The sequence below is a fragment of the Apus apus genome, chromosome 4, assembly GCF_020740795.1.
Source record: "Apus apus isolate bApuApu2 chromosome 4, bApuApu2.pri.cur, whole genome shotgun sequence".
NCBI lineage: Eukaryota > Metazoa > Chordata > Aves > Apodiformes > Apodidae > Apus > Apus apus.
In genome coordinates, this window is record NC_067285.1 from 75294842 (window position 1) to 75321829 (window position 26988).

Below are 26988 nucleotides of genomic sequence, written 5' to 3' on the forward strand. Positions count from 1 at the left end.
ACTGCAAGCCTTTGAAAAAAGTGCCTCCCCAGCTTTCCTGTAGGATGCCTTCATGTACTGGAAGGCTGCTATGAGGTCCCCCCCAGGAGCCATCTGTTCTCCAGGCTGAACAACCCCAACTTTCCCAACCTGTCTTCACCGGAGAGGTGTTCCAGCCCTTGGATCATCTTTGTGGCCCTCCTCTGGACTTTCTCCAGGAGAATCAAAGTCCTAAGGTAAGAGGTCAGTGGTGGCCGAATTCTGTGAAATATGCTCTGGAGGAATTCATAGTTTGCTCTTTGTATTAATGAAAGGTAGAGATTTACAGCTTATGAAATCTAATTTGACTCTCCCTCACAGCTGGAGATCATTCTTGAAACTATTATTGCACCATTCAATTGCTATTTTAAGTAAGTCCTTTGAGAATTACATTTTAAAACTTTACTGCTTTCCACAACAAAAAACCTATTTAAATATCTGAGGGGGTTCAAATCAAATTATGCCCCCTACTGTTTTTACTTCATTATTACTCCTGAATATTTTCCAGGTTGAAGTATAACCTTGAAAATTCCTTTTGACTTAGAAGCTTCTTTTTCCTGTTTTTCTGTACCAGTAAGTACAGCGGCACTTACTAGCAATTATGGGCCTCACGTAGTTACAGCTCCTGTATATTATTTCTTAGGGCTAACCATACAGCAACTCACCTTTTTCTATGGAAAAATTGCTCAAAAGTATTCTTGTTTCTTCTTTCTCCTTACACAGCAGCTAATTATCAACCTCTATCAAATAAACAATTTGCTAGCATTTAGAAATGAAAGCACTGTGGATGGTAGCGCCATATATTCCTACAACCAAGAGTCCTGCCAAAGTGATTATCATCTATCACTACTAAACAATAAATAAGAAATTAGCTTTATAAAAGCACAAAGTTATGGCTTCATGTGCATGCTTATTTAAAACACACAAGTAAGAAAAGTCTTAGCAGAAATACAGAAATACAAAAATACAGAAAATCATAAAAGAGAACATCAAATAAGACAAGTAGAAATCTCTTACTGGTTCTTTCAGGCCTTTGAACAATCCTGGTCTTCTTATTCTGAATTCCACTTTCATGAAGTGCCTTAAACCAGTCTCTCAATCTGTTTGCAACTTCCCTGAATTCCAGGTCACTGCACACTGAAAAACAAAATGCAAGAGCTGCTTAATGTTTTACCCCTGGTTGCTTTTCAACTATGCTAAAACACTAAAACAAAAAATAACATAAACATACATGTTTCACATATTTGTTTAATCCATAAAGTTCAGTTTCATTACTTATGTAATGACCAGTTGAGGTCCCTCAGAAATGAAAGCCTGATGCATAAATTAATTTGAAATTTTATACACATATATAAATTCAAAACAACTTTTGCAAACTACTATGAACAGTTCTAACACAGATATCTTCACGTCTTAGCGTAGATGAGGCTGCATGGCAGAGACCATGACGTTCTCTTGGAGTTTAATTTCTAAAGGCAATAGTAAAGAAAGCCCGACCAGAAGCTATTTGAGATGTGATTGAGGCAGAAAATGCAGTAATACCCAACTTGCTTTTCTACACTGAAGTGTAAAAAGAGGAAACAAGGTTGACAGAGAAAGTGCTTCAAGAGGATCCTGAAAACTTACTTGATTGAATGCTGTTTTTCCAGCCAACATTCATGAGTACCAAACTGCAAACAGGCAAGAGTACAGCAGCTTTGTGATGGAAAGGATTACTTATTTGACCAGAAACAGGAAAAGAAGAAAAAGCACACAAGACCAAAGACAGTATCTGCAGCACAAAGAGCAGCAGATCAGTAGCAGGCTGGCTGAAGTGCTGTACAGTAATGGCAGTCCTGAGGCCAGCAGCTGTGAGGAGGGATATTCGCCTTCACTACTTATCTGTTGGAGAACATAAAGAAAAGGTATGCTTGGAGCAAGCAGATAGCCCTTCCAGAACTCTGTTTTCCCATATCCTGTGTCTGAAAGAAGGTGGGAGAAGATGAGGGAAATAACAGAATGCAGAAGATGACAAAAGCAGAAGGTAAGGAGGAAAGGCACTGGATGTATGCCTCCCTAAGTTACAAAGTAATTTCCACTGCCCATATCAACAGTTACAATGTCCAGACTAGGATTTTTTCCAAGTTGACTAGTAACTGACTAAGCTACGGTCGGGAGAGCTCATACCTACCTTAGCAGTTTCACAGTCACACTCTTGAAAATAGATCTCCAGGTTACTTTTATTATGTAGCAATCCATAGTATTTGGTGACATAGCCTTCAGCACACTTTATTAAACTGAACACCACTGTGAAGCACCTATTTGTATTTTAGAGTAAGATTGAAACATCATTATGTCAACAGCTATCAACGCCTGTACAACAGCAGGCATCTATGCATTTGTTTATTCACTCTTTGCTGAAGTCTCTCTTGAGACTTTGATTGTCTCCATGAAAGATTCAGGTGAAATCTATACATGTATTTGCATATATTATGAGCTGACATTTTATAAAACTTGTCTCATGCTTTTCTCTTGTGTAATGAAACAATTTTTTTTTCCTGATAATTCAATAGGGAACTGGGGAAAAAAAATGCTGATGATATACGGACACCTGTGCTTAAAAATGTTTTATTGCAACAACTACATGAAAATGGTCTCCTGAGCCAAGATTGCACACTGTAATTCAAACTTGTGGAATTTCTGTTTGCCTTCCTTTACCAATTTTTGCACAAGTTGACAGGTCAGCATAAAGAATCAGATACTACCTTGGGACACCCCACCCCTCTTTAAATACCCCTCTTTAATTCTCATTTCAGTTGAAACAGCATAAAAATGTCCCCTTCTCTAACTACCCTGCCTTGCTGTAAGAGAAAGACTTTTAAAATGGAATCAAAGAGTATGGAGCACAGCATAATCATTAGGTGCACCTGACCTGCCATCTAATCACTTTGATGTGTATAACCCTGCACAATATTGTCTAATACTACCACAAGTCTCGGAAACAACATAGCTCGATTACTGTGGTAACAATGACCTGGCTACTTTCATCCACCTCTAACTTCTCTATACGCAAGTGCTACTAGGATTAACCTCTGAGACAGCATGTAAACTCATTTATAGGCACAGACACACACATATTTACATATATTTGTGTGTGTGCGTGTATTAAAAAATTGACAGTGTGAGGAAGTTTCAGCTGCAAGTAAAAAAACTTTAGATTTAATAACATTAACTGAAAGATGCAAGTGGCAGCTACATGATATAGAGAATGTATTGATTCCTCCTTTCTGCAGAAGCAGCCAGTGAAGCTAACCATCTCCTAGGCTCATTAGGGTGTAAAAACGAAGCACTAAGAAAAAGGAGACAGTGCCTCTTTGGCTATTACCTACAAGCATAAGATAGAGCTTGCTGTTTCAGCACCTGGTACTAGCCACTGTCTGACAATATGACACAAAATTACATTTTCTGTGTTCCTGTGAATTGCATTCCTTTCAACGTCTTGGTTATCAGATACACCACCTATCAGATCTCAGATTAGGGATATTCTTCTAATTTCAACTTCTTACTGCCCTTTTCCCAGACTTTGCTTGACAATTTAAATTACGGAGTTTTATCTCAAAAGAAAGAATTAGAAAATTGTAATAATTTTAGGCTCATTTTAATGACTTTGATAACTCTATGATGGAAATAAATAATCTTCAAAAATCATCGCAATGCAAAACAAACTGATTAAAACTGTCATTTGCCTATTTTACACCCTCTAGCTACTCAAGTGCTGGAGTCACCTCTCAAATATGGCAGGTGATTGCATTAACTGCATTATTAATTTGAATTCACAGTAAATTCTTGGTTCATTACATTTCTAGTATGTCAAGTAAAAGCCCATGTCTTCTATACGTGAAATACATGCAAGAGATGCAGCAGAACTACATTAATCCACACACTGAATAATTTACATAGACAAACTGTGTTCTCAGCAAGGATTTACAGCATGGGTTTATAACAATGTCTTTCCTACTTCAATATTTAAGTATCACAGGTTTTTTTTATCAAGAACACTCAGTTCATTTACTAACATTTCAGAAAAAAAATTTAAATGGTGGCATTGACCAGCAATTAAGATTCTTGCTTTGAAACTTTCTATCAATCATTTAATTTCCACCTGATGCTTTAATATATTAAAAATTTTGAGTTTGCTAAATAACAATTAATCATGCAATTGCATTTCGAGTGCTGGAAAACAAAATACATGATTTTTTTTTTTTGGTTCCCACTCCCATCCTCTCCCCACCCCCCTTTTTTTTCCCCTCTATTTTGAAATTTTCCATTGAAAAATTTAAGTGTCATATTTCAGTATAATTAATTCTTTCCCAGAATGCTTTTCAAGATCTAGCTATTCTAACATTAAAACAGTAGAAAAAGAAGAAAAGAAACGCATAACAATAATAGTTTTATGGTTACTATTAAGTGGTTTTGGCTAGAGCTACTTAAAGGTTAAATCCCTGTTGTCTGATGTTACCATTCATTCACTTTCATGGTTATTCTTGCACATGGTCCTTTCTAAATATTCTATTACACTATATTGTTTGAAGCATTTCAGAAGCAAAAAAAAATGTTATGAAAATAATTTAGTTGTAAATATTGTGATTACTGCAGGAAAAAGCCAGCAGTATCCTGACATGAAAATTAACATATATGCTTGAAAAAAGAGACTGTCTTAGAACATCGTATTTTGTACTGGAAAACGACAAAGTAAAATGAGATTTACAGAAATATGTAAGAACAAAGTGGCAAATAGATCCTTAAAGTACTACTGCTATTTCTATAGTTACAGATTAGCATTTGAGCACCTTTAGGCCAAAACTTCCCATTACCTAAGTTATTAGGTGTTGGTGATAAAGAAAAAAAATTGAGTGAAAATAAGTGTGGGAAGTAGCACAAATAATTTTGAGCCTGTCATCTTTAACATTAAGCAAGATTAAATGAGAAACATGGAGGATACACTGTTTTGAGACTTTTGGATAAAGTCTCTTTTCCTTTTCTTGCCCTTCCTAAAAGAAAAAAACCAAAATCTGTGCTTTCTGCTTGTCCTCTCAATTTCCTGTGCTTACTGCCCTAGAAAAGCAAGGAGCCAATGTCTGGCTAACATGCATGTAGTCACTGAAAGAAGTTGGTGTGGGACAGCATGTAGCAGATTTCTGTTCTCCTTCCTGTCCCTGTCTCAGGCACACACAAATTACTGTGTCAGGGAAGTAGCTGCCATTGGCACTGTTTCTGGTTCACTCCCTTATCTCTTCCACATGAGTATCAGGACATGCCCAGAGAAACTGTGGGATGGGCTCTCTGGGCTTGGGTCCTGCTCCTGCTGCAGCCAGCTGCCCTAGTCTCTTATTTTTTTCACCAATACCTTGAACCGGGCTTGTACAGTAATAGACTGATCACAGCACAATGGTCTTACGTTGTACATAAGCCTAGTGGAAGATTATCTGCTCTATAAAATGTCTTACAATTTTGGTGACACAGACAGTGAGTAATACAGTTCGTGTCTGAAATTACCAGAAATTAAAATATTCTCTGCTTCAACTTTAAAAAGTAGGAAACATGCAACTTTCACAGCACAAAGTAAAGATGATAAACCAAAATGTACAAAGTTCAGATTACACAATGGGCAGTTAATCATCAAAAGGATATATGTGACAAATATGTTAATGTCTTACTTAAGAAGCATAAAGCAACATAGTTGATCAAAAGTTAGATAAACCTACCTCCATTTTTTCATAGGTTTTGAGTTAGTAAATTCATTTATGTAAATATACATACTTAGAGGATAGCCAGTAATTACTTCATTGAACCTGAATCACTATGGACAGGTCATCTTTTGGGAACAAGGGATATTTCTGCCCACACAAAATGTGAGTATAGACTAATTGCTCACACGTTCTGTCCAGCAAAAAAAGAATGCTGCATATATAGAAGTAATGCTTAAAAGTATACTCTTTTTTTTCCACATATATCAGTACCTGTGAACATCAATAACTAAAATTGCTGGAAAATAACAGTATTTGTTAAGTCATTCAATGAATAAGAAATGCTGCTGCTTAGATATTACCTTTATTTGTTGCCAGCTCTTTGAATAGTTCTATATAAATTTAGTATACAGATTTCATATTACTTCTTGATAAAACAGGACATTACTATGGAATTTTCCCTTCATTTTCATTCCATAATAAAACCATACTGTGGTAAAAATGACTAAGGCAGTATTTGTACAACCTAAGTAAACTTGAGGGCCTCAGACAAGAGAAAGAATGCCATTTAATGTTGCATGCATCCAGTCAGCCATACATAAACAGACAAACCCAAGTTCTTATCACGTGGGTTATTAAAAAAGTATAAAATATGTTATAGTATCTTCTACATGTTAAAGGTGTGATTTACAATGTAAAATAACATCAACGATAATAAAAGGTTCTTTTTAAAAGCACAGAATCACCCAAGGCTGGAAAAGACCTTTGAGATCAAGTCCCATCTATGACCTAACACCACCACATCAGCTAGATCATTTACCCTCGATGCTTAACCATAGACCTATAACAGTAGTGTCTTACCTTAACCCTGGACCATGTAATCTACACACTTACACCTAGACCCTTAAACCTTAGACCCTTAACGCTAGAGTCCTAACCCTGCACAGAATCGTCCCAGACCATCTAGTCCAACAATAACCTAAATCCCCCTACTATAACCTAATTTACCCAATCAGTGCTTAAATCATGCTACTAAACACTATATTTCTTAAATACTTCCAGGGATGGTGACTCCACCATCTCCCTGGGCAGCCTGATTCTTGTTTTGCTTTCTGGGCTTTTTTGACACGTGAAAAGTACTTAAGTAGCAGAAGAGCCTTGAAAACAGTAAAATAAACAATTCCCACTCACACAGAAACTTTCAGTAACTTTTGTTCAGCTTCCCAAAAACATTCAGATGAACACAGAACAGACGTAAAAGACTTCAGTCTATAGAGTAGCTTTCAGAAAGCTTGAAGAAGTAGAGAACAATATTCAGATGTTATCACAGTTAAAAACACTTTTTTTTTTTTTTTCCCCCAGAAGAGCTGGGCTGCACAACATAACACTGAGTTATTCTAACTCAAACCTGTAAGTCACACACACAAAAAAATAATCAGGTTTATTTACTGTACATTTGGGCTTTGTTTCTGATCTGTATCCTGCCTCAGTACAGTACCTGCCTCAGCACTCCAACTCAATTCACATAGATTGTGTGAATAAATGTATTCTGTAACAGAGAGGATCAGCCTAACTACTCTGTTCACTAGAATGCTATTTGCTATTGAAACATGCTTGCTCAGGGCTCTACTGTATGATGAAAAATTGTATTAATTAATGGGTTGATGCATTCTAGAATATGTTTAGGGACATTTCATTCCGGTGATCAGCCTCTAAATATATGTGCTGTTGAAATTATTGTACACATTGGTCTGTGTTGATTTAAAATAGGTCAAGATGAGGTAAATCAGATCTATCCAGACTATTATTTCACCTGATAGACTGGGAGGTGAACCTCTAATGGCGAAAGACAGACAGTAAAGGTTGCAGAAGGTTAGAAAGTAATTTAAAAATGCATATGAAATCACATGAATCCATGCAGGAACTTGCCAAGAAGTACTTCTGCTTTTGCCTAATGCCAATGCAAGGCACTCCTGCTATTACCATCAATTCTAGTAGCCATTAAGACAACCAGTATGGGATAAAATGAAGTCACTTTCCATAGCGAACAATTTTTATATAAACAGAGTAATATATATAAAATTAAGTGTACTTTAACATGTGTAAATCATTACCATATTTACATAATAAGCACATTACAATTCTGTTGTATTAAGGAGTACTTTTTGTTAAGTGACAGGTCAAAAAGTGATTTAGGAAAAAAAAAGCAGCAATAAACACCCCACACTATGTTGCATAATTCACAATAATCTATGGAACCACCACCAGGCTGTAGATAGAACTTGTGTCTGTTTATTTTGGGAAGAGATAACTTTCACCTACTTTTTCAGCAACTGACCTCAGTTCAATATTTAATTCTAAAGGCTCAAGGCCTGACAATTGAGGAGGAATCTATATAAACCTAAAGAAGTTAATAGCACACAGTTGAAGAGTAATTTAAATGTAGAACTGGTGCATTCATCTGTCTTCTTTGTGCCCCACAGCCAGAATATTCCTAAAGTATATAACATTATTATATTTAGAATTATATAACATAATACAACACTTCAATTCCAGAATCCACTAAGGGCAGTTAGCATGAAAACTATGATTTACTGACAATGTGGCCAGTGGGATTAAGTCACAGGAGAAAGAGTAAAGCTTTGTTTCATGGTGAGATATAAAGTGCCTTGCTCTGCCAGAAGGCACACATCCAAGACACACTGTGGTACTCCCCTATCACATGATGGGGTTCCGCTTGTGAAAGAACTCTATCATGTGTTTCAAGATACACACCCCCTACAACCAGAACTGCAGAAGGTCATCCTCAGCAAATACCATCTCATGCAATCAGGCACAATTATATTCATTAATTCATGTATATAATAAAATAACTAAAAAGTAAATATATAGGTAGCATACAATTTGAAGAACAGGGTATACACATCAAACACCTCTTAGAGCAAACTAGGAATTATTCCATGTGAGATGGGTAACTTAACAATCAGCATATGCTAAAGCAAGACTTGTGATCATCCCAACTTATAAGTGTTTGGTCTTACCCTCTGATAAAAACAGGTCTAATTACATCAGGTTGCTCAGGGCAAGGTCCAGACATTCATGTCCTGTGGTTATCGTTCCATTCACATGAACGTTGCTCACTACATGAAAGACTAGACGTGCTCTCTTTAAAAGGAAAAATATACTACTTTCTATTGTTTTGTAACTCTATTCTATTTCCTCTGAAAATGCAAGAGCGTTTTTTCATGCAGTAACTTGAGGATTGCAACCCATCTGTCCAGGATTGCTAGAGATCCAGAAGCCTGCTTACAGCAGCAATTCTGACTCAACTGTGAGAAGGATTTAGAGCAGTTCACAGCTGACGTGTATCTATGTACGACCCTTAGGCCCTTCTAATGCATCACCATCCACTAATGTACTACTGTATGGCTGCACACTAAATATTACCCATCTGAGGTGCACTGATTAACTGCACATCCATACATGTGCATATAAATGTATTTGCTTTCCAGAGGGCCATGTGTGAAAATACAGTAACCCTAATACTGCCATTAGAGTTCAGCGCTGCCTTTAAAGACAGTATCTATTGAAGTACACTGGAACATCACATAAAACCTATCTACTCAGTGTCAGTACTCTGCAAGGCTGCCATTCTCCACAAGTTTATCAATTTAGCACCAAGGAACCCACTGTTTGAACTGAAAATTCTTGGCTCCAGACTACGGGCTGGCCCCCCATCTAGCTAACTCTGAATGTCTAAAACCACTCTAACTAAAATTGTGTACAAATGGCCTTATAACTCCTGCAACACATGGCAGCATTTCTAGCTCTGTAGCATCACTGTCACAAATGAGAAGAATAACATATGGCAAAAAGAAATGTGGTTGCAAAACCTAGTAAATTTGGCAGAAGGACAAAAAGCCCTTCAAACTTCTAACTAATAGATGGAACAGCAATTTCAGTCATCTTTTCACAGTCCCATATGTATAAGCAGAATTATTTTCATTTAAAAAAGGCTGCAAATTGAAAAATGTCTTATGTGTGTTTCTATTTTCATGAGCACATCAAGTTTATTAGCCATCTGTTACCTCTAGGGCCTACGATTTTAGGAAGATACCTTTAAATTAACCAATAAAAGCATTCTTATTTCCTTACTATGTAACTAAATATAATGAATTTTCTATTTCAGTTACTCTATGTTAAGAAATAATTAACAGAAATGCTGCAAACAACGTATCAAGGAACTGTAGCTGCTTACTCTTACTACCTCAAACTAATTTTCCATATAGACATTCTGCTCATGATTAATGTATCATAAAATGTAGAATTATTTCAATTAAAATACATTTTCATTAAATAAATCCAATCTTTCTGTGTCGTCATAGTTTTAAAGACTTCACATTTAAATATAACATTCACTTCTGAGTACAGGAGAAATAGTAGTAACCACAACATACAGATGTTCTAAGATACTATTTTCAATATAAAATATATAAACTCACTAAGACATTGCAATTAAATGAGACAACGGTAATTCCTTAATCTGTCAGAAGTATCAGAGACCTATTGTGGAATCTGTTAATTTATTTTCTGGAGGACAGTCAATATATATATATAGCTTCCTTTGCTAAATGCTTAGGGCTGGTTATAATTTCTCATCACGCTCTGTTATTCTGAACTATTGATTTCTGGGGATGAAAATTGTATTATCTCTAAAATTGCATACTTTTGAAGCTATATAGTCAGCAAAAGCGGTTAGCAAGGAGACACTTCACTGTAACATGCTGTATTCCAAGATCTTGTCATTCCCAAACATTCTCATACCTTCAATTGAATCCACTATTTCACATAATGTAAGATATGGAAAGTACCAAATTGGGGGGGGGGGCGGGGAATGCAATTTTCTTAGTGAGGAAAGCTTTCCAGCCAACCATAACCCAAATGTGAGGTAGTATTTTGAACTGAGGTTCAAGGATTCCTGAAATCATTACACAGCTCTGGCAGAAAGTCAGGACATTTTCTTTGTTTCAAGGAGAAGATTGACATGGTCCTGCAAAGACATTTTGTCTTCGACATAAAAACTCTTGAAACCTAGTAGACAAGGATACAAGATAAAACCTTAAAATTATGTATATATTATTTCAGTATTTCAAATTAGGCATTTCTGAAATCAGAAATATTCTGTGCTGCTAAGAGGCTTAAAAAGTTTTCCACATCAGGTAATTCTGCACACAGAACCTGGGAGGGACTAACAGACCTTTCTTTCCCACTGTGAGAGAAAATTACCATTGTGCCTTGGCAGGACTGTCTACTGGTTTTCACCTTTTCTCTTGCCAGGAAGAACAGCAGAATTGAACTTTGGGCTGAACAATCACCTAACAGAAATTAACTAAACTCTGTTCTGCAAGTGTCTGGCATAAAGGAATTCTGCATCACATTGGATACCACTAGAGTTTAACAGATTAAAGGCTGGCCTTGCAGCATTTTTCTTCTTTTTGCATTTAGATTGTCATTCAATGCTTTAAACAACTTTATACTTAACCTAACCATTTGCTTTTGTGTCCTTCTTGAATGTTTAATGATTAACATTGCTCTTAATCAATTAAAATTGTGCCTTAATGAGCACAGTTGTTTGTAGACCTCTCAGTGATGACTGAGAAGGTGGCATCACTCCAATGTAGGTAATTATTTGTGCCTTTTCTAAAGTGAGGCCATCAGAGCTTTCTCTACTAATGAAGAAAACTATGGCAGTCAATCCATGATGTCTGTTACAGAACAGCAAACCCACTCTCCCTGGCAGAGGAATCACATGCACTGAGATGTGAATTCTACTACACAGCACCACTGCCTCATTGAAAACAGAACTCTGTTTAAGTCAACGTAATCTACAGCTGTGTCTCCACAGAAATTAACTAATCAAAAATTGAGGGAGAAATGAAGAAAGTAATAGTTTTAAAAAGATACAATTAGGGTGCAAATATCTGAAATGTTTATATGTGTGTATATGAACTATGCTAGCAAAGTGCAATTCTGTTTTGCTAGTCTATGCACTGAAAACCAGAGGGATTGTTCATGAATGTCTGATGTAGATCTAGTAATTTTTATGAAATATATATGAATATTCATAGAGACAAGAATTCATATAGCCATGGTAATTTGTAATGTGGTTATACATCTTTTAAATAAAAAAAATCCTGCATTACCAACAGTGATCCTGTTGAATTACAATTACTATTTTTGGAGAAGAAGGGGAAGCTTGTTCAAAGTGCTGTTTTATAAATAATTAAGAAGGATATGAGAAGCATGCACTGGTGAGGCACATAGGTCTGTGAAAATGTTGGAGGGCACAAAGTCTGACAAGATACCTCCACAAAACTTTGCAAGCTAAACTACTATAAAATCTGCTGCTTTTCTTTCATACAGTCTGAAGGAAGAAGTCCATGAAGAAAACTATTTCCAGAGGCACATCTTAAGGATGAAGGCTACTTGACCTCAGCAAAGTCTGGCAGTGAACTAATACAACAGATAATCAAGGACAAGAGCCAAGGAGGAAACCAATAAGACTTCCAGAGATTGGTACACTTCTTTCAAAATAAAATTGTTGACAGAATTAATGAAAAAGAGAAAAATGTCCACCAACAAAGTTATCCTTTCTTTTCCTCAAAATATTCAGTGTTTTCAACCTGGTCTACTGACTGATGCACTGAGATAATAAAGGTTTTGTCTGAACAGACTGGATTCCGACCCCAGGGTTACTGTTTTCCTAATACAGATCCGGGTCTGTGCATGCCAACACAATACAGATAACCAGCTGAAACTATTAACAGTGTGCACATTTTGAAAAGCTTTAACCACAGTTTTCTGCTCTAACATATCCTGTCAGCCAGGAACAAAAAATAAAGTTCTTCATCTATCTAGCCTCTCTCTTTTCAAACTGAACAAAGACTAGAAGGCAAGAAATAGAAGACATTTACCATTTGAACAGCTCCTAAACACTTCTTCTTACATACAGGGCTAAAAACTGTCACTTGAGACACTAAAAATAGAAATCAAGTTATCTGAATTGGCAACAGAAGACACTGTAAAAGTGTTAAAAAATCAAAGCACTCAGTGACTTTAAGGTGCAAGGTCATCCGAGACTTTGTAGCTTTTGTCATTTGCAATAACATTGAATACAATGTTGAGGAAATCCACAGTTTCAATGCTGCCACTTAAAATTTCAGAGATCTGTAAACTTTCTCCAGAAGAATTAATAGCATTTCTCATGTTAAGATGAATGTTTGGTCTCTAAATTGCTCAGTGCATTCTTCTGATATCTATACATCTCCTATAGTATCTAAAAAATAGAGTTCCTTAGGAACACTGTAGTAGCTGAACAAGAACTATGGCCTCTGTTAAAATTTGAGCCCATCAGAGAGGAAAACCAGGCTTCAATCAGAAAATCTGTGAAAGGAAGAAAAACTAAAGAAAAGACTGGAAAACTTCAAGTGAAGGTACTCCATTAATCTCCTTTGTAGGGAGAACAAGCTTACTAGACTGGAAAAAAATACAGGAGAAAATTGTTACTACAGCAAACACAGGAAAACAGCAACATCCCATCATGAAGAACGACAAATCAGTGGCTGCAGAGCCATGCATAATAATGACTGCTTATAGTCAGATCAAACTCTACCAAGCCTTGTGCCTTGTCTCCAGGAGCAGATATTCATAGGTGCTGCGGAAAGAGCAGTCTTTTTGTGGTATGATTTCTACTCCTGCTTGATCCATGGTTTAGAGATGTCTTCAGTTCACAGAATTTAAATAGGTTACGTAATGGAGAACCTGATAATTTCTGGCTATCTGCAGAATATCTGAGTGTCTCAAGGAAATACAGACTTTATTTTTATTAAAGGATAAGCAAAAATCTGCTTGATCCAGACCCTCCTGAAACCTTTTCACTATTTGTTATCCCATAAGATAAAATTTGTGGATCACAAGTTACAAGCCCGATTAAAGAAATTTCTCTCTAGCCAACACAACAGGTTAGTGATAAAATTCTGTGTCACTACTTATAAGACGCTTCTGTTTACAGGTAGTGTCTCCAGTCATTTTAGAATTATAGAATGCCAGGCTGGAAGAGATCTCAAGAATCATCTGGTCCAACCTTTTCTAGGTAGGACCACAGCTCAGAGGAGATGGCCCAGGAACTTCTCAAGCCGAGTCTTAGAAGCGTCCAGGGTTGGGGAATCCACCACTTCCCTGGGGAGATTATTCCAATGTCCAACTGTTCTCATAGTGACATATTTCTTTTAGTAAAATGCATATGGTCTGTAAATACTGGAACGAACTTCTCAAAACTTGGCCCCTGACAATACATGTTCTTTGTAGCTTACAGAAGAACTAAGAGTGACAACGGTAGATCAGATCAAAGGCTCATCATCTACCCCGCTACTCAGTCTCCAAGAATGGGACAAAGGGGATGCATAGTGAAGCATGGGACTGCAGTCTACCTGCATGGTTGTTTCTCTCAAGTACAAAAGTTTTTGAAAGGAGTTCTTATAACAGGCACAAATCAGCACCATCTATACACAGAACAGAACAAAGCTAGTATTACTAACAAAGACTGGTATATGATTAAGCAAACTTCTTGTGACATTAGGGTATGTTGAGGGTCTTCCTCCAGCATTAGGATCAATATAGCATTATAGAGTCCTGAGAAATTATTCTATTCTACTGGACGAGCTGGATCAGTGGGTTATTCAGGTAGCTTTTAAAGATACAAGTACAGACATTCATATATGAACCAACTGAGGTGAAAAAACCCATGTAGTTCTGTTATCACTGTGCTGAGCCCAGAATAATGTTACTCTCCTGTCTGCACGGCTCATTGCTGCAGTTTCAAGATGCTGATCCTGCACCTCAGTGACTTGTAGACTACAGCAGATCCCTGCTTAGGAAGATGAAGCTGAGGCACAGCAAATGTGTGCAGAGATTACTGGATTCAATAGCAGGTACCACCACCAAGAAAATTTACTTGCAGAGCAGTAGGTCCGAATAAAAGAGTTTCTCAATAGCTCTTAGTTCATTAAACAAACAGAAATCCTGGTTATATTCAGGAGGAGTTTTGTCACTGACTTCCGTAAGGCCAGTTTTCCCTTCAATGAACAGGAAAACCCTAATTTCTCTATTATACAACACCCTGCCTTTCCTCCTGGTTTGAGAGTTGAAGACTATAGTGTGCCTACTGCTTGAAAACCTGAGTGGACTTGGCATTTTGTTCAGCTGTTGCTGTCTGTATGTATTATAAATGGACATCACCAACATATGTTTATACATTAAGAGCCAGGATTGCTATTATTTCTTAACATGTAAGCTACTCATATTGAAAAATGCTGGTTTAGTAATTTTATATATAACTCCTGTTTTAGCAACAACAACAAAAAATTCTATGGCTGCTCATGGATTAGCAAGAGTTGGTAACTATGAAAAAGAATAAATGTAACACATAATCATACCACACAGAATACCTTTGTTATAATTAAAAGTCAATCCTGGAAGACTGATTTACGGTTTTACAGTTTTATGCAGGACTGGATGTAGTAAGAATTTTGAAAAGGTCAGTAAGTATAGAAAAAAAAAATATTTAAAATAATACTATAATACAGTAATTACTGAATTACAGCATTAGATCAGCAGGAAATTGCTTTAAGTATTATTTGACAACTGTTAATACCGTGGAGCTTTTTTGCTTTAACTTGATTGCAAACTTGCCTTATAAGCTTGCTTGTTTCCTAGAATGTTAAGACATTTGCAGGTTTGGTTTTTGGTTGTTGTGGTTGAGTTTTTTTTAACAGTTCTTACTGTAGCCCCTAGAATGAAAATCCAACACTGATTAAGAAACTGATTTTGATCACAGACAGGGACAGAGAACAGAAGTCCCTGTATGTGCTGTTTTGACACAGTTCCACAGACAAGCACCTCAGACAGGCTATAAGCCATCTTCAATGGGAAACCCGATTAGTTTGCATTTATTGATACTCTATGTTTAAATCTTATTAAAGGTATCTGACTGTGCAGAACCAGCTGAATACGCCACATTGATTCTGTTTGCTCAGCCCTGACAGAAGCAACAGAGAGCAGACACATTCAAAGCATCACCACTATATCTGCACTGATTATAAGTCTAAAGTGTATGCAAAAAAGTTATAGCCACTTTTAACCTTTTGCCACAGCTGACTAAAGACCTATTAAACAGTCAAAGACAGCTGGAAGTGTTGTCTACTGATAATCATACATGAGTAAGTGAAAAATGAGAATCTAAGAAGACTAGACAAATTTGTTGCAAGACATGATGGAGCATGACAGAAGTTGTCAATGTGGTAAACTAGTTTAACTTTAAAACAGAAAAAAAAGAAAAAAAAAGTAAAAAAGAAATCAGTACAACTTCAACTAGTAATTTCTGAAACTAGCCAGTAACTTGAGCTGTCAAAAGATTTCACTAAAAAAAATATATCAAATTGATCACTATCATTTCCCAGATGATTCAAGAAATTACTGACAGCCCACCAAACCCAAAGACATTTCATTTTCAATTTAAAATGGTATCAAAACTTGATTGTTTCAGCCTCAGAACACAAACATAAAACAAAAAAAGTCCTTAAAGCTTTAAACTTTACAGGAAACTGGATTTCCTGTACAGGCTAAATATATATATATATAAAATATATATATAAAAAAACATGGAACAAAGTTTGGTTTTATTATCTTCCAGCTACTAGAAAATAAATTTGTGAATCTTGATGTTGATGCCTTAAGACATGCCATACTGTAATTTGCAGAAATTTACTAAACAAGAAAGTGGAAAGATTCATAAATAGAATAGCAATCAGATTAAAATAATGCCTACTGACTTTAAATAGACTATTTCAGTTGGAAGGATCCTACAGTGATCATCTAGACCAACTGCCTGAACAATTCAGGGCTGACCAATGGCTGAGCAATGAAGTCACCTCTCAGTCACTTCTCCAAACTAGACAAACACAGTCCTCACTGCTCCTCATAGGACATGGCTTCCAGCCCTTTCACCAGAACTGCTCTCCTCTAGACACATCCAAGTATCCTCTCATCCTTCTTGAATTTTGGGGCCCAGAACTGCACACAGCACTAAAGGTGAGGCCACACCAACACCTGATACAGCAGACCAATCACTTCTGACCAGCTGGTAATGCTGTGCTTGATGCACCCCAGAATGGAAGTTGCCCTCCTGCCTGCCAGGGCACATGGCTGACTCATACTGATTCTGCTGTCAACCAGCAGCCCCAGATCCCTTTCCGCAAGGCTGCTCTCCAGTCACTCCTCTCCCCATTTATAATTGTGCCTGGTGTTACTTAGTAATACTGCTTCTTTCAATATGAGTCAGCGTGAGGGAGCTGTGTCTAAATAACAGCACTGTACACGGTCCATCAAACTCAAAAATGCTCCCCCTACCACTGGGACACTGCTATATAAAATATCTGACATAAGTAAACAGCTTACCAAATGAAAATAAACGAATACTGAATTTCTAGTTCATTGCTTTATGCCCAAATATGTTGGAGAGTTAGATGGTATCTTAGTAGGAATTAACAAACAAGGAAACAGAAAGCATGACATTTTCAAAAGGCATTGACATCAGTCACCTATGAAGAAGATGTAGGCAACAGCTTATCTGATTATTCACTCAACAGTGATAATAATCAGAAGAAACTTCCTGAGAATATAAGCAGTGATAATGTCGCATAGGGGAGCAAATCCCAAATGCTCCAAAACCTCTCTGAAGGTGGGTCAACTAGGTACATTGGGTATCTAGATTTTAATTGCTTCTCTTTTTCCACATTAAAAATTAAATAAATAGGGAGGCTCTTCAGAAGTTCGGAACATAAATATATGGTTGAATAAAACCCTAAAAAAACCAGGGAATTTCTCTCCTCTCTTCCTTCTACACAAGGTAGCCAAGCACCCACCTGGTGGGCACAAAACTGTGCTCCCAAGCCAAAGGCATAATTTAAGAATCACCATCTCCTTGCTATTCACATTTTCTTTTTTTATCTTTCTCCCTTTTCTAAGCCGTTTCATTCTTAAGTCTCTCACATTTTGAAGTGTCAAGAGCTAATGAGTCACACTTTTTAAAAAATTTTCTTGTACAACACATAATACAGGTGTCCCATTTAATCACTTTGGCCTTGCAAATTTTTCTGTGAAATGATGTATTTGTCACTCTGCACATATTTCTGTATCAAAACACCTTTTACAATTATTATACTGTTACAGAATGAATTTATTCTGGAGCAAAATAATAGGTATTCAGAAACGTAAGATGATGAGCATTTTAATCTAAATTAATTGACGGACATTTATGCAACAATTACAAAGAAAACAAATGAAGATATGCATGATTTTTGAGTCCATGTCTAATCATTTTCCCTTGTAGCATGAGAAGAAACAAGGAAATTAGAATCTTTCAGAAAATGCAAGTTTTCATATGACCTGGTAGTTCATAGATTAAGCATATTCAATGTTCAAAAAAACTAAAATGCAGTTTAACACTGAGACTGATAGTGATAGTATTACAAAAAATAAAGACTTTAAACTCCTTACTTTGGATTCTCTTCTGTCTTAGAGTACTCATTTAAACGTTAGCTCCTTGAAAAGCTGATACTCAGATTTTTTCTGTTTTATACTATGAAGATCACAATAGGCAAATGCACTTTGTTTTCATAGTTACTCTTTGGCTTTCCTTTGCAAAATGAACTCTTCATCATTCAGAATAACATTGATGAGCATTTATAATGTTTGATAAGGATTTTTTATTCACTACTTATTTTATGTAACAGATGACTGCCTCAACGTGATACATTGGAACAAACTGCTCAATGGTTACCATATTTAATTTTTTTTTTAGAATTCTGTTCATTATCTACCCCAAAATCCTGAGACTAAAAATGGAATTGCAGACCATATCAGGAGCAAGAGCAGTAGACCATTCCATGTTCAGCTGTCCCAGAAGAGTGTACAATTCAAATCTTAAATCAATAAACTGCAAGCATCTGGGATGCACCAGACCCGCTGCATACGCAGTGCAGCCGATCTGCATATATGCACCGGCTCTCTGCTTAGTGCTTAAAAAACAAACGTTAAATCATGGATCTCTTTGCAAATGCCTTCTTAATGGATATATGCATTTTTATTTCAATTATGGAAGTTTTAAATGGAAAAAGGGGCAGTTTTTCCAGTCTATCCTGGGTATACATCCTGACAGTCTGGCTGAATGGGTAAGAGTGATTATTGCAGAATAACACAGCAAGATTCAGGTTGCCCACAAATGAACACTACAGAGGTGCTTGCTGTAGCAGGTCTAAACTTCTAATCCTTACACTCAGTGACAGTTCTCAATAATAATTAAATTATTATTTGGATCAACTATGGACACAGCAAATCAGTGTTTGCATTACAAAATCTACCCTGAACACTACCGAAAGAAATAAATGCATGTACAAAATAATCCTGTGAACAACTGATTTGATTTCTGGCTTTCCTCTTCTAAATAGGAAACTGGTACAGGTGCTGGTCTCTGACAACTGCCTGCATCCTTCAGCCTTAACACACTTAATACTGTTGGCTACTTTCAGCTTTTGTCTCTGAAAATATATTTCTATCCTATCTCTCAGTAGACTTTAGAAGTTAACTAAATAATACAGTATATTAGTGGCCTATATGGTATCTTTTAATCCTCTTAAATTGTGCATACAGAAATACTACAGAGGGTGATCAACTTCAAATACTGACCTTAAAAGAAAATGAGATCCACAAAAATCAGATTCCTATAAGATATAGTAAACTGTGTTATAAACCTGCTTAAAACTTTACACCTAAATTCAGATAGGGAGAAAATCCTGCTGAAAAGAAACATAAAACAGAACGAAACCATCTTAATTACTTGGCTTCCCCTAAAGATGGCTTTAGCATTATCTCAAAAATTTGAAAAATAATGCAAATAGTTTTGACAAAAATTATTATTCAATATATATCAATACAGGATTTCTCCTTACTTGCTTTGCACTCTCATCAATGGTAAATGTAAGATCGGGTTTCTTTGGTTGTTTTTTGTTGTTTTTTTTTACAAAAACACATTTCAGTGCCAGTAAATCACAATACAAACCTGTTTTTCAAAGGCATTTAATTTTAGGGGGTAGTTATGTTTTAAAGCTGAATGCTTTTCCTTTTAATTCTATTACAAAGGTGTCACTAAGTTAATGAGCCAAAGCTTACAATTTGATACAACTGAACAACTGCTGATGCTTGCATGCAAGGTGGCTGTAGCACTTGATCTTGCAGTATCAGCAGGAACAACAGTTAACACAGATGCCAGACATTTTCAGGGAGCTTGGTGCCTTCAGGGAAGAAGTTGGGTTTTCCCTTTTTCAGGAATACTTTAATATTTTATTTAGAGGATTTCTGACATTTCTAGCAGCCTGCATCTGGGATAGAAAGTTGACACATCAAGAAAAAATAATAATATTGTATTCTGTGAAGCAGATAAAAAGCAACACAGCTGTGTAATTATGACAACTGGAGCCAGTAACTAATTATTTTATTAAAATGTTTTTATAATGCTGATTCATCAAGAGTACAGAAAAAAAAATATTTTTTAATTTAAAAAGAGAAAACCAGCCTTCTTGATAGTAAAAGTAGTGGAGAGATAAAAAATAGATCACCTGAAACAGATTTAGATCATGCTGATACAAGTGCATATTGATTAACTTTTTTTACCAAGACTCTAAGTAAAGCTATAATAACCTACAAGAAGCCTAAAAGCTAGCAGGACTTGAAGAAAATTGTAAAATGACAATTAGGCATGAACAGTAAGGCTGGGGTTTTTTTTTAAGGAAGATGCATTTTTGAAGACACTCAGAAGCACATAGTGATTGCTGTGGATAGCAAGCACATTGTCATATCTCTTATTAGCATTGTATCACCTTTTCAAAGTTTTAGAAACTATCACAGCTTGAAATTAGTAGGATAACCAGATGATGTGAATATGGCCTAAGTGTCACCACACTTTCACTGCACAGATAGATGTTTTCAGTGCATCAGTGAATATGCACCAGCCACACAAACTGTTTTATAGTGCCTCAAAACATTACAGCAACCAAAAGAACAACGGCTCTCAATTGTGAAAGAGAGTTTGAATATTTATGCAAAGAAAGTAAAAAGTGAATCAGTAAATACATATTGTTCTTCTGTCTGTATGCTCAGAAGAGGTATTTTATGTGGAAGTACTGGCTGTATCTTAATTACTGGAAGATGGAGGAAACTACATAACCAAGTAAAGAGATGCTGGTAACAAGGAAAATTCTTTTCTTGTCTAAGTTACTGGCATAATAACTTAAAGTCAGCTTAAGTAGAAATTTATTTTCATGATGGAGGTCACTTTCAAAAAATAAATGTTTAAATTTTTGCCTGAGATCCAACATGCATCTTAAAAAAAGAAGTAACAAACAACAATTCAGAAAGTGATGCTATACCATCAGGATATTAACTCTGTAAATAGCACATTTTATTTCTGCGAGTATCTGTGTAGTAACTATAGAATCATTAACAGTATCTGCCAAAGACAGACTTTTTATCCCTATCTTTTAAAGGACTTTGGTACTTAAAAAAAAAACACCACAAAATTCTACCAGCTGTTAAAGCAGTCAATTCAGGAAAGTGACACTGCAACTATTTAACCAGGGAGCACAGACGGCACAGGTGAAGTAGTGAAGCAAACAGAAAACTCAACTGCTAAATATTCAATTAGTGTTATTGAGAACTGGTTGCAAAAAAGGGTATAATGTGTTCTTTAAATACCACTGAGTTTACATCCTACTTGAAGACAATTCAGTGGAACTCACTGATCCAGCACTCTTTCAGAACACTACTGAACCACCATCAGTCCATTCCTTAATTACTTAAGGACAGTCCACTATCCAGTGAGCTCCGACCTACACAATTACAGGACAAAATAACTCAGCAGTAGGTTATACAATTCCACCACATGTTCTACTTTCCAAAAATAAGCAGGACTGGCAAATAAACTAGTTTAAAATAGCTATCTGACAAAGAAAGTATTTTTCTAGCAGTTATCTCCCACTGATGAGCAATGAAACACTTCTAACTGTATATTGATGGTATAAAAATAGTATAAGTAAAAAATATTATAATCACACCAGTAATAGAGAAACAAACACAGCAGCATCTTGTTAGCTTATTAGTACATTGCATGAACAGAAAGATAATGCTGATCCAGACACTTAGCATACGATCTGCAGCTCTTTGGTTATTTATTCTCAATAGGACTACTGTGACACACTTCTAAAGCTTTTAATGTATCATAAGAATGGCAACGCCCCTTAATTTACATAATTAAGGCAATTATAGACATTACAATTGAATGCAAAACCCTTTTAATGGTCTGGACTATATTTAAGCTTCCTGCTTTATAATCCATAAAAGCTGGCTGGCATAAAGCAAAAGATAATGAACATATCCTAAAAAAAAAGCATGCCCTCGTGACTATCTAAAGTAGTTTAATGGAGTTTGTTGTGCTACACAGACTAAACTTTCCTCACAATTTTGACGCTTTGGAGACTCTAGGACTCAGTGAATTGTTTAATGACCTAGGTTAAAATTAAACATAAAACTAAACTGCATTAATAATCTCCTTTGATCATAATGGCTCCTCTCTCCTACAATTTCAGCAGCACAGACAAAACCACAGGATGATACAATGAATGTAACATTTTTGCCTCAAAGACATAATTACAATTTAGGGTTTTATTCCCTCAACTAAAAACAACAGGAGAAAAGAAATAAAGGAAATCAACCAGGCTGATCAAAACTTTCATAAAAAATAAATTTAAAGCAATATTTGGTAGAGAATTATTTGTAAAAAATGTATGAATGCTTTTTAGTAATAAGAAAACAACTCTGAATGGCTAATTATTAATTTTGTATGTATTGAGTCTTTACTTGAACCAGAATGTCTAAATGGCCCTGACATCTGAACAGTCCCACAGAAATTAAGGAATAAGAATACAAACCAATGCATCCTAAGTCTTAAGTGTCCATCCCATGGGTGTAAGCTCACTCTCTCATACTGATCTGTAGTGAAACAGCCCATTTTGCTTGAGACAAAATTGGGGAAGTTCATGGTGAAATTGTTCCCTATGCATAGGATGGACAAGGCTACCATGGAATCCTAGCTGTGCTCGTGTCCTCAAACATGCAAAGCCATTTTCAAACCTGCAGCTGACACAGGACATATATGCCCTCGGTGTCCCATGACAAAAATACTCACACAGTGATCGAAGATGCAGCACTCACATTATTTTTACACACTTAAAAATTTCACACTGCATTATTCAAATACTTTCAACACAGGGCCAGATCTGACAGTTAGATGCCCATTTGCTGGTAGCAGAAGAAACATGAGAAACAACTTCTCAAAGTGCAGCCCAGAACAGCAGGATAGAACTGCTTTCCACAGCCTTAACATCAAGGAATTTTAAATTTAAATATGAATTTGGGGAAATGATAAACCTGGATGTAGCAGGTTTATCTCTCAATATGCCTGCTTCAGTTCCCTTTTATGATTTAAGTGGTTTTGTCTCTCAGTTTTGCAGGCACAGGCCTGAAGTGAAAGGTTCCCACGAGAAGGGAAAAGGCCTAGCAAACTCTGTGCTGGTAACACCCTTGAAAGGTATAAACAGAGGGCCAAGTGGTTGTGCATAAGACCAGCTGCTCTCTGGTGTAGAAGAACACAGAGCTCAGCCCAGCCACAACTAGGCCTGAAACTGAGATAAAGTAATAACAAACAGATAAACAACAGAGTTTGCCTGGTGAGAACAAGGCCTTCATAGTTTTTCCTACTGTTTTCCTTTTATTCTCCAATGACAGATGTCAGAGGTATGGATAATGGTTAAATGACAGAAGTCAATCCACTTTATTCTACAAAAGCCTGGTCCCATTTTTGATAAAAAGGATCTCCGTACACTTTCCCCAGGAAGTTGCTGGACCTTCTCTCCTCCAGCGGGGATGTCTGCCAGAGAGACTAATTCTCAGGAGCTGTGGTCCAACCAAGGCTGTGGCCTGACATGTGTGAGAAATATTACTCATGCACTGTCTTTATTAACAAACTTAACATTAAGTAATCTTCATTATTAAGACTGTAAGATCTTTTAAAGATGATGGTTGATGTTTTAGGCCTAATATGGTATTTGATAATAAGTAAGTTGCCAGCATTTTAGTGGTTCATCTTTGTTGTTTGATTTAATTATAAGTAGTAAAATTCACTGCTAATATACCCTTTGTATCCTAACTGCACTTGTGTTCTTATCTCTCAATTTCCCTACATTTTTACTGTACTCATGCCTCTTGTCCAGAATAATTAAAACCACCAACATTGTATGCAATAAATCTTGATTACTGCAAATACTCATTGTCTGTCATCCATCCCATCTGGGACACTGGATTTTGCAAAGCTGTGTAGATTTGACTATCCAAGGCTACCAAAAGCAGCCATAAAAAGTGGAAAGATTTGGAAATGTTACAAAGCAGCCCAGAGGAAAAGTAAAAAGGAAAAAGAGGTTCTGGAGAAGACTGCTGTTGCAAAGACACCTGGAACTGTGAGCAAAGAGCTGTTTCCAGCGATATTTATGTAATATTCCTGTTTTCCCTTTTGTGTTACAGCTCTTCGTAATACTGGAAACAAGCACTTATCTAACTATCCTTTCTAAGGATTTCACTGAATCCTGGCAACAACAAAATGTTCTTTTTCACAGCATTCTTGACTATGTTCTGCAGTGTTATGGGGATTATTTTTCATAAACACAGCATAAACAGTTTCTTGCATTCTATCCTTTTTCTTAGATAAAATACACTAATATGGAATGGACAATCTTCCCTTAATCCTTTACTTCTTCCTTCTAACAGTCAAGTTCATTGGAATCTGAATTTTTTCTCCAATTATGACTTCATTGCAAAGAATTTTAAAAATACAAATCACTGTTCAAACACATACTACTTTTTGTTTGTTTGTTTGTTTTATACAATCAGCCCCACTCTGATTCCAAGTCATAGAAGACATTTTATTAGCATGTCTCTTGCTCACTGCTCTACTTGCATCTGTGGTATCACTTCCTTTCTGAAAGAGGTATATTTCTATCCCATTCCCAAGTATTTTAACCCCTGTAAAAACAGAAAGCAAAAGCAAAAATTTATTTTTAGTCAAAATATCATCTATAAATGACTAGCCAATTCCAGTTTTATTTTCATTAACTATAAATGTGTTTTAACCAAATTCAACAAACACTGTTCCATATAGAAGTCTGAATTTAGAAGGGAAAATCTTGCATTCGTAGCAAAAATGACAAATGGAGTCACCTCTACAGCTTAACAACAGGGTACACATCTACATCTCCGCTTCTCCAGTCCTTCAACGCAGCCACAGGCCCTTTATATTTATCACACATTTTACTGTTTAGTCTCAGCCATCTGACTAAACTATGGGGTCTTCAAAGCTTCCCATCTGCCAAGTTCAGGGATGCTTTTCCACATCACACAAGGACAAGACCTCGCAAGCAGCCTATACCTCTTATTTCCAGCTTTTCTCTGGGTTCCTCAGGAAGAAAGCCTGGGTACGTAGTGTGCTCTGGCCCAGTCCCAGGCTAGATGACAAGGACCAGGGGATTGTGGACATGCAGGTCAGGTCCACCTTCTCACTCCTGAACATTCTCTGGCATTCCACACTACATTAGATTGCTACTAATCACACTACATTAGATTACTACTAATTATGATGGAGGAGTCTCATTTTATAAAACCTTAACGTGGAGTTTGATGAATGAAAGAAAATACTGCTGGCAATTTTACTTGGCTCAGCATCACTCAAACAAAAAAAAAACAACTCCGTTTAAGAATCTAAAAAATGATTCATGCAGAAAATGTATCGCAACATTGAAGGAATAAACAATAAAATTGGCTCAATTAAGTTTCTGTTATTACACAAACACAGTAATGAATATTAAATAAATGTCTTTTGCAAACACAGTAACATAGTATTTTCGTGCCAGCGAATTCCCTATCATATAATAAATATGGAAATCATTTACAGATACAAATCAATTCTTGCAAAGGTTATTATTCAGCTTTCTTGGAAAAAACCCTAACTTTTATAAAATATAAAATACTAAAACAATAAAACCTGATTAAACAAGAGTATTTCCTATTACAGATGAAGTAAAAAATGGTCTATAATTCACCTTACATACAACAGAGAGAAAAAAATACATTCTGATTTAGCCTGAGCAGATTTTTCAAAGCACAGAAATCTACAATGCATCAGTTTTCACTTTGCCTTCAAAGAGCTTCTATTTATATATAATGTTTACTTACAGCTCAATATTACTGTAAATATATATATTGAATTAAACAAAGTAGAAAACAATACTTTAGCTTGCACGTTTGGACAAATAAAAGTCTAAGATGAACTACTCCAAGATTTGAAAGTGAGAACTACGTACTACGTTATAAAAAGCAATAAAAGCAAAAAGGACATCTACTGGTAAGTCAATACCCTCTAAAGAACTAAACTGGATATAGAATCATACTTTTTAGTTTTACAGCATCTTTAAAATTACAAAAGGTTTCAGAAACATAAGTAAGGGGGAGGTTAGGAGTAGAGTAAGAAAGCTTACCTATAATGTCTTTCCTCTAGCAAGGAAACTGAGTCACAGTGTTGAAGCCTATTGACATTTAAAACAATGGCAAGATTCACACTGCTGCCAGTAGTAAAGGCAAGAGCAAAAACACTACTCCAGATCTAATTTTTGAGGTCAGCCCACAGTGACATCAACCACAAACAGTACATGCCAAAACAGATGAGCCAAATTCCTGGGTTTGAGTGCTTCCTTTGGTCTAAAATCAGCAAAATTTTCTAATGAAAATTAAGCAACTAAAAATGGATAGTGGTTTTCATTTAATGTTGCATTCCATAGAATTACAGTAGCTATTACATAAAATAGTTTATTGAATCATAAATATATGGCTTAAGAAAAACAGTAGACTAGAAAGCTGACAATTACCTAATGAAAATATAAGTCACATGTAAAATATTGCTACTGCCTATACCCCCACACTACTGAGACTATTGCCTTCCATTTACTGTGCATATTCTTCAGAGAAACTT

General features: G+C 36.1%; 1 protein-coding gene across 4 annotated transcripts in view; it reads right to left on the minus strand.

Annotated features, from left to right (window-relative positions):
- Window positions 1-26988, minus strand: part of SPOCK3 (SPARC (osteonectin), cwcv and kazal like domains proteoglycan 3) — a 209056-nt gene that overhangs the window by 20258 nt on the left and 161810 nt on the right. For all 4 annotated transcript variants that reach the window (XM_051618874.1, XM_051618872.1, XM_051618873.1 and 1 more), the window contains one exon: window positions 1036-1155. In XM_051618874.1, coding sequence (XP_051474834.1) covers window positions 1036-1155 — 120 coding nt within the window. The remainder of the gene's footprint in view (window positions 1-1035; window positions 1156-26988) is intronic.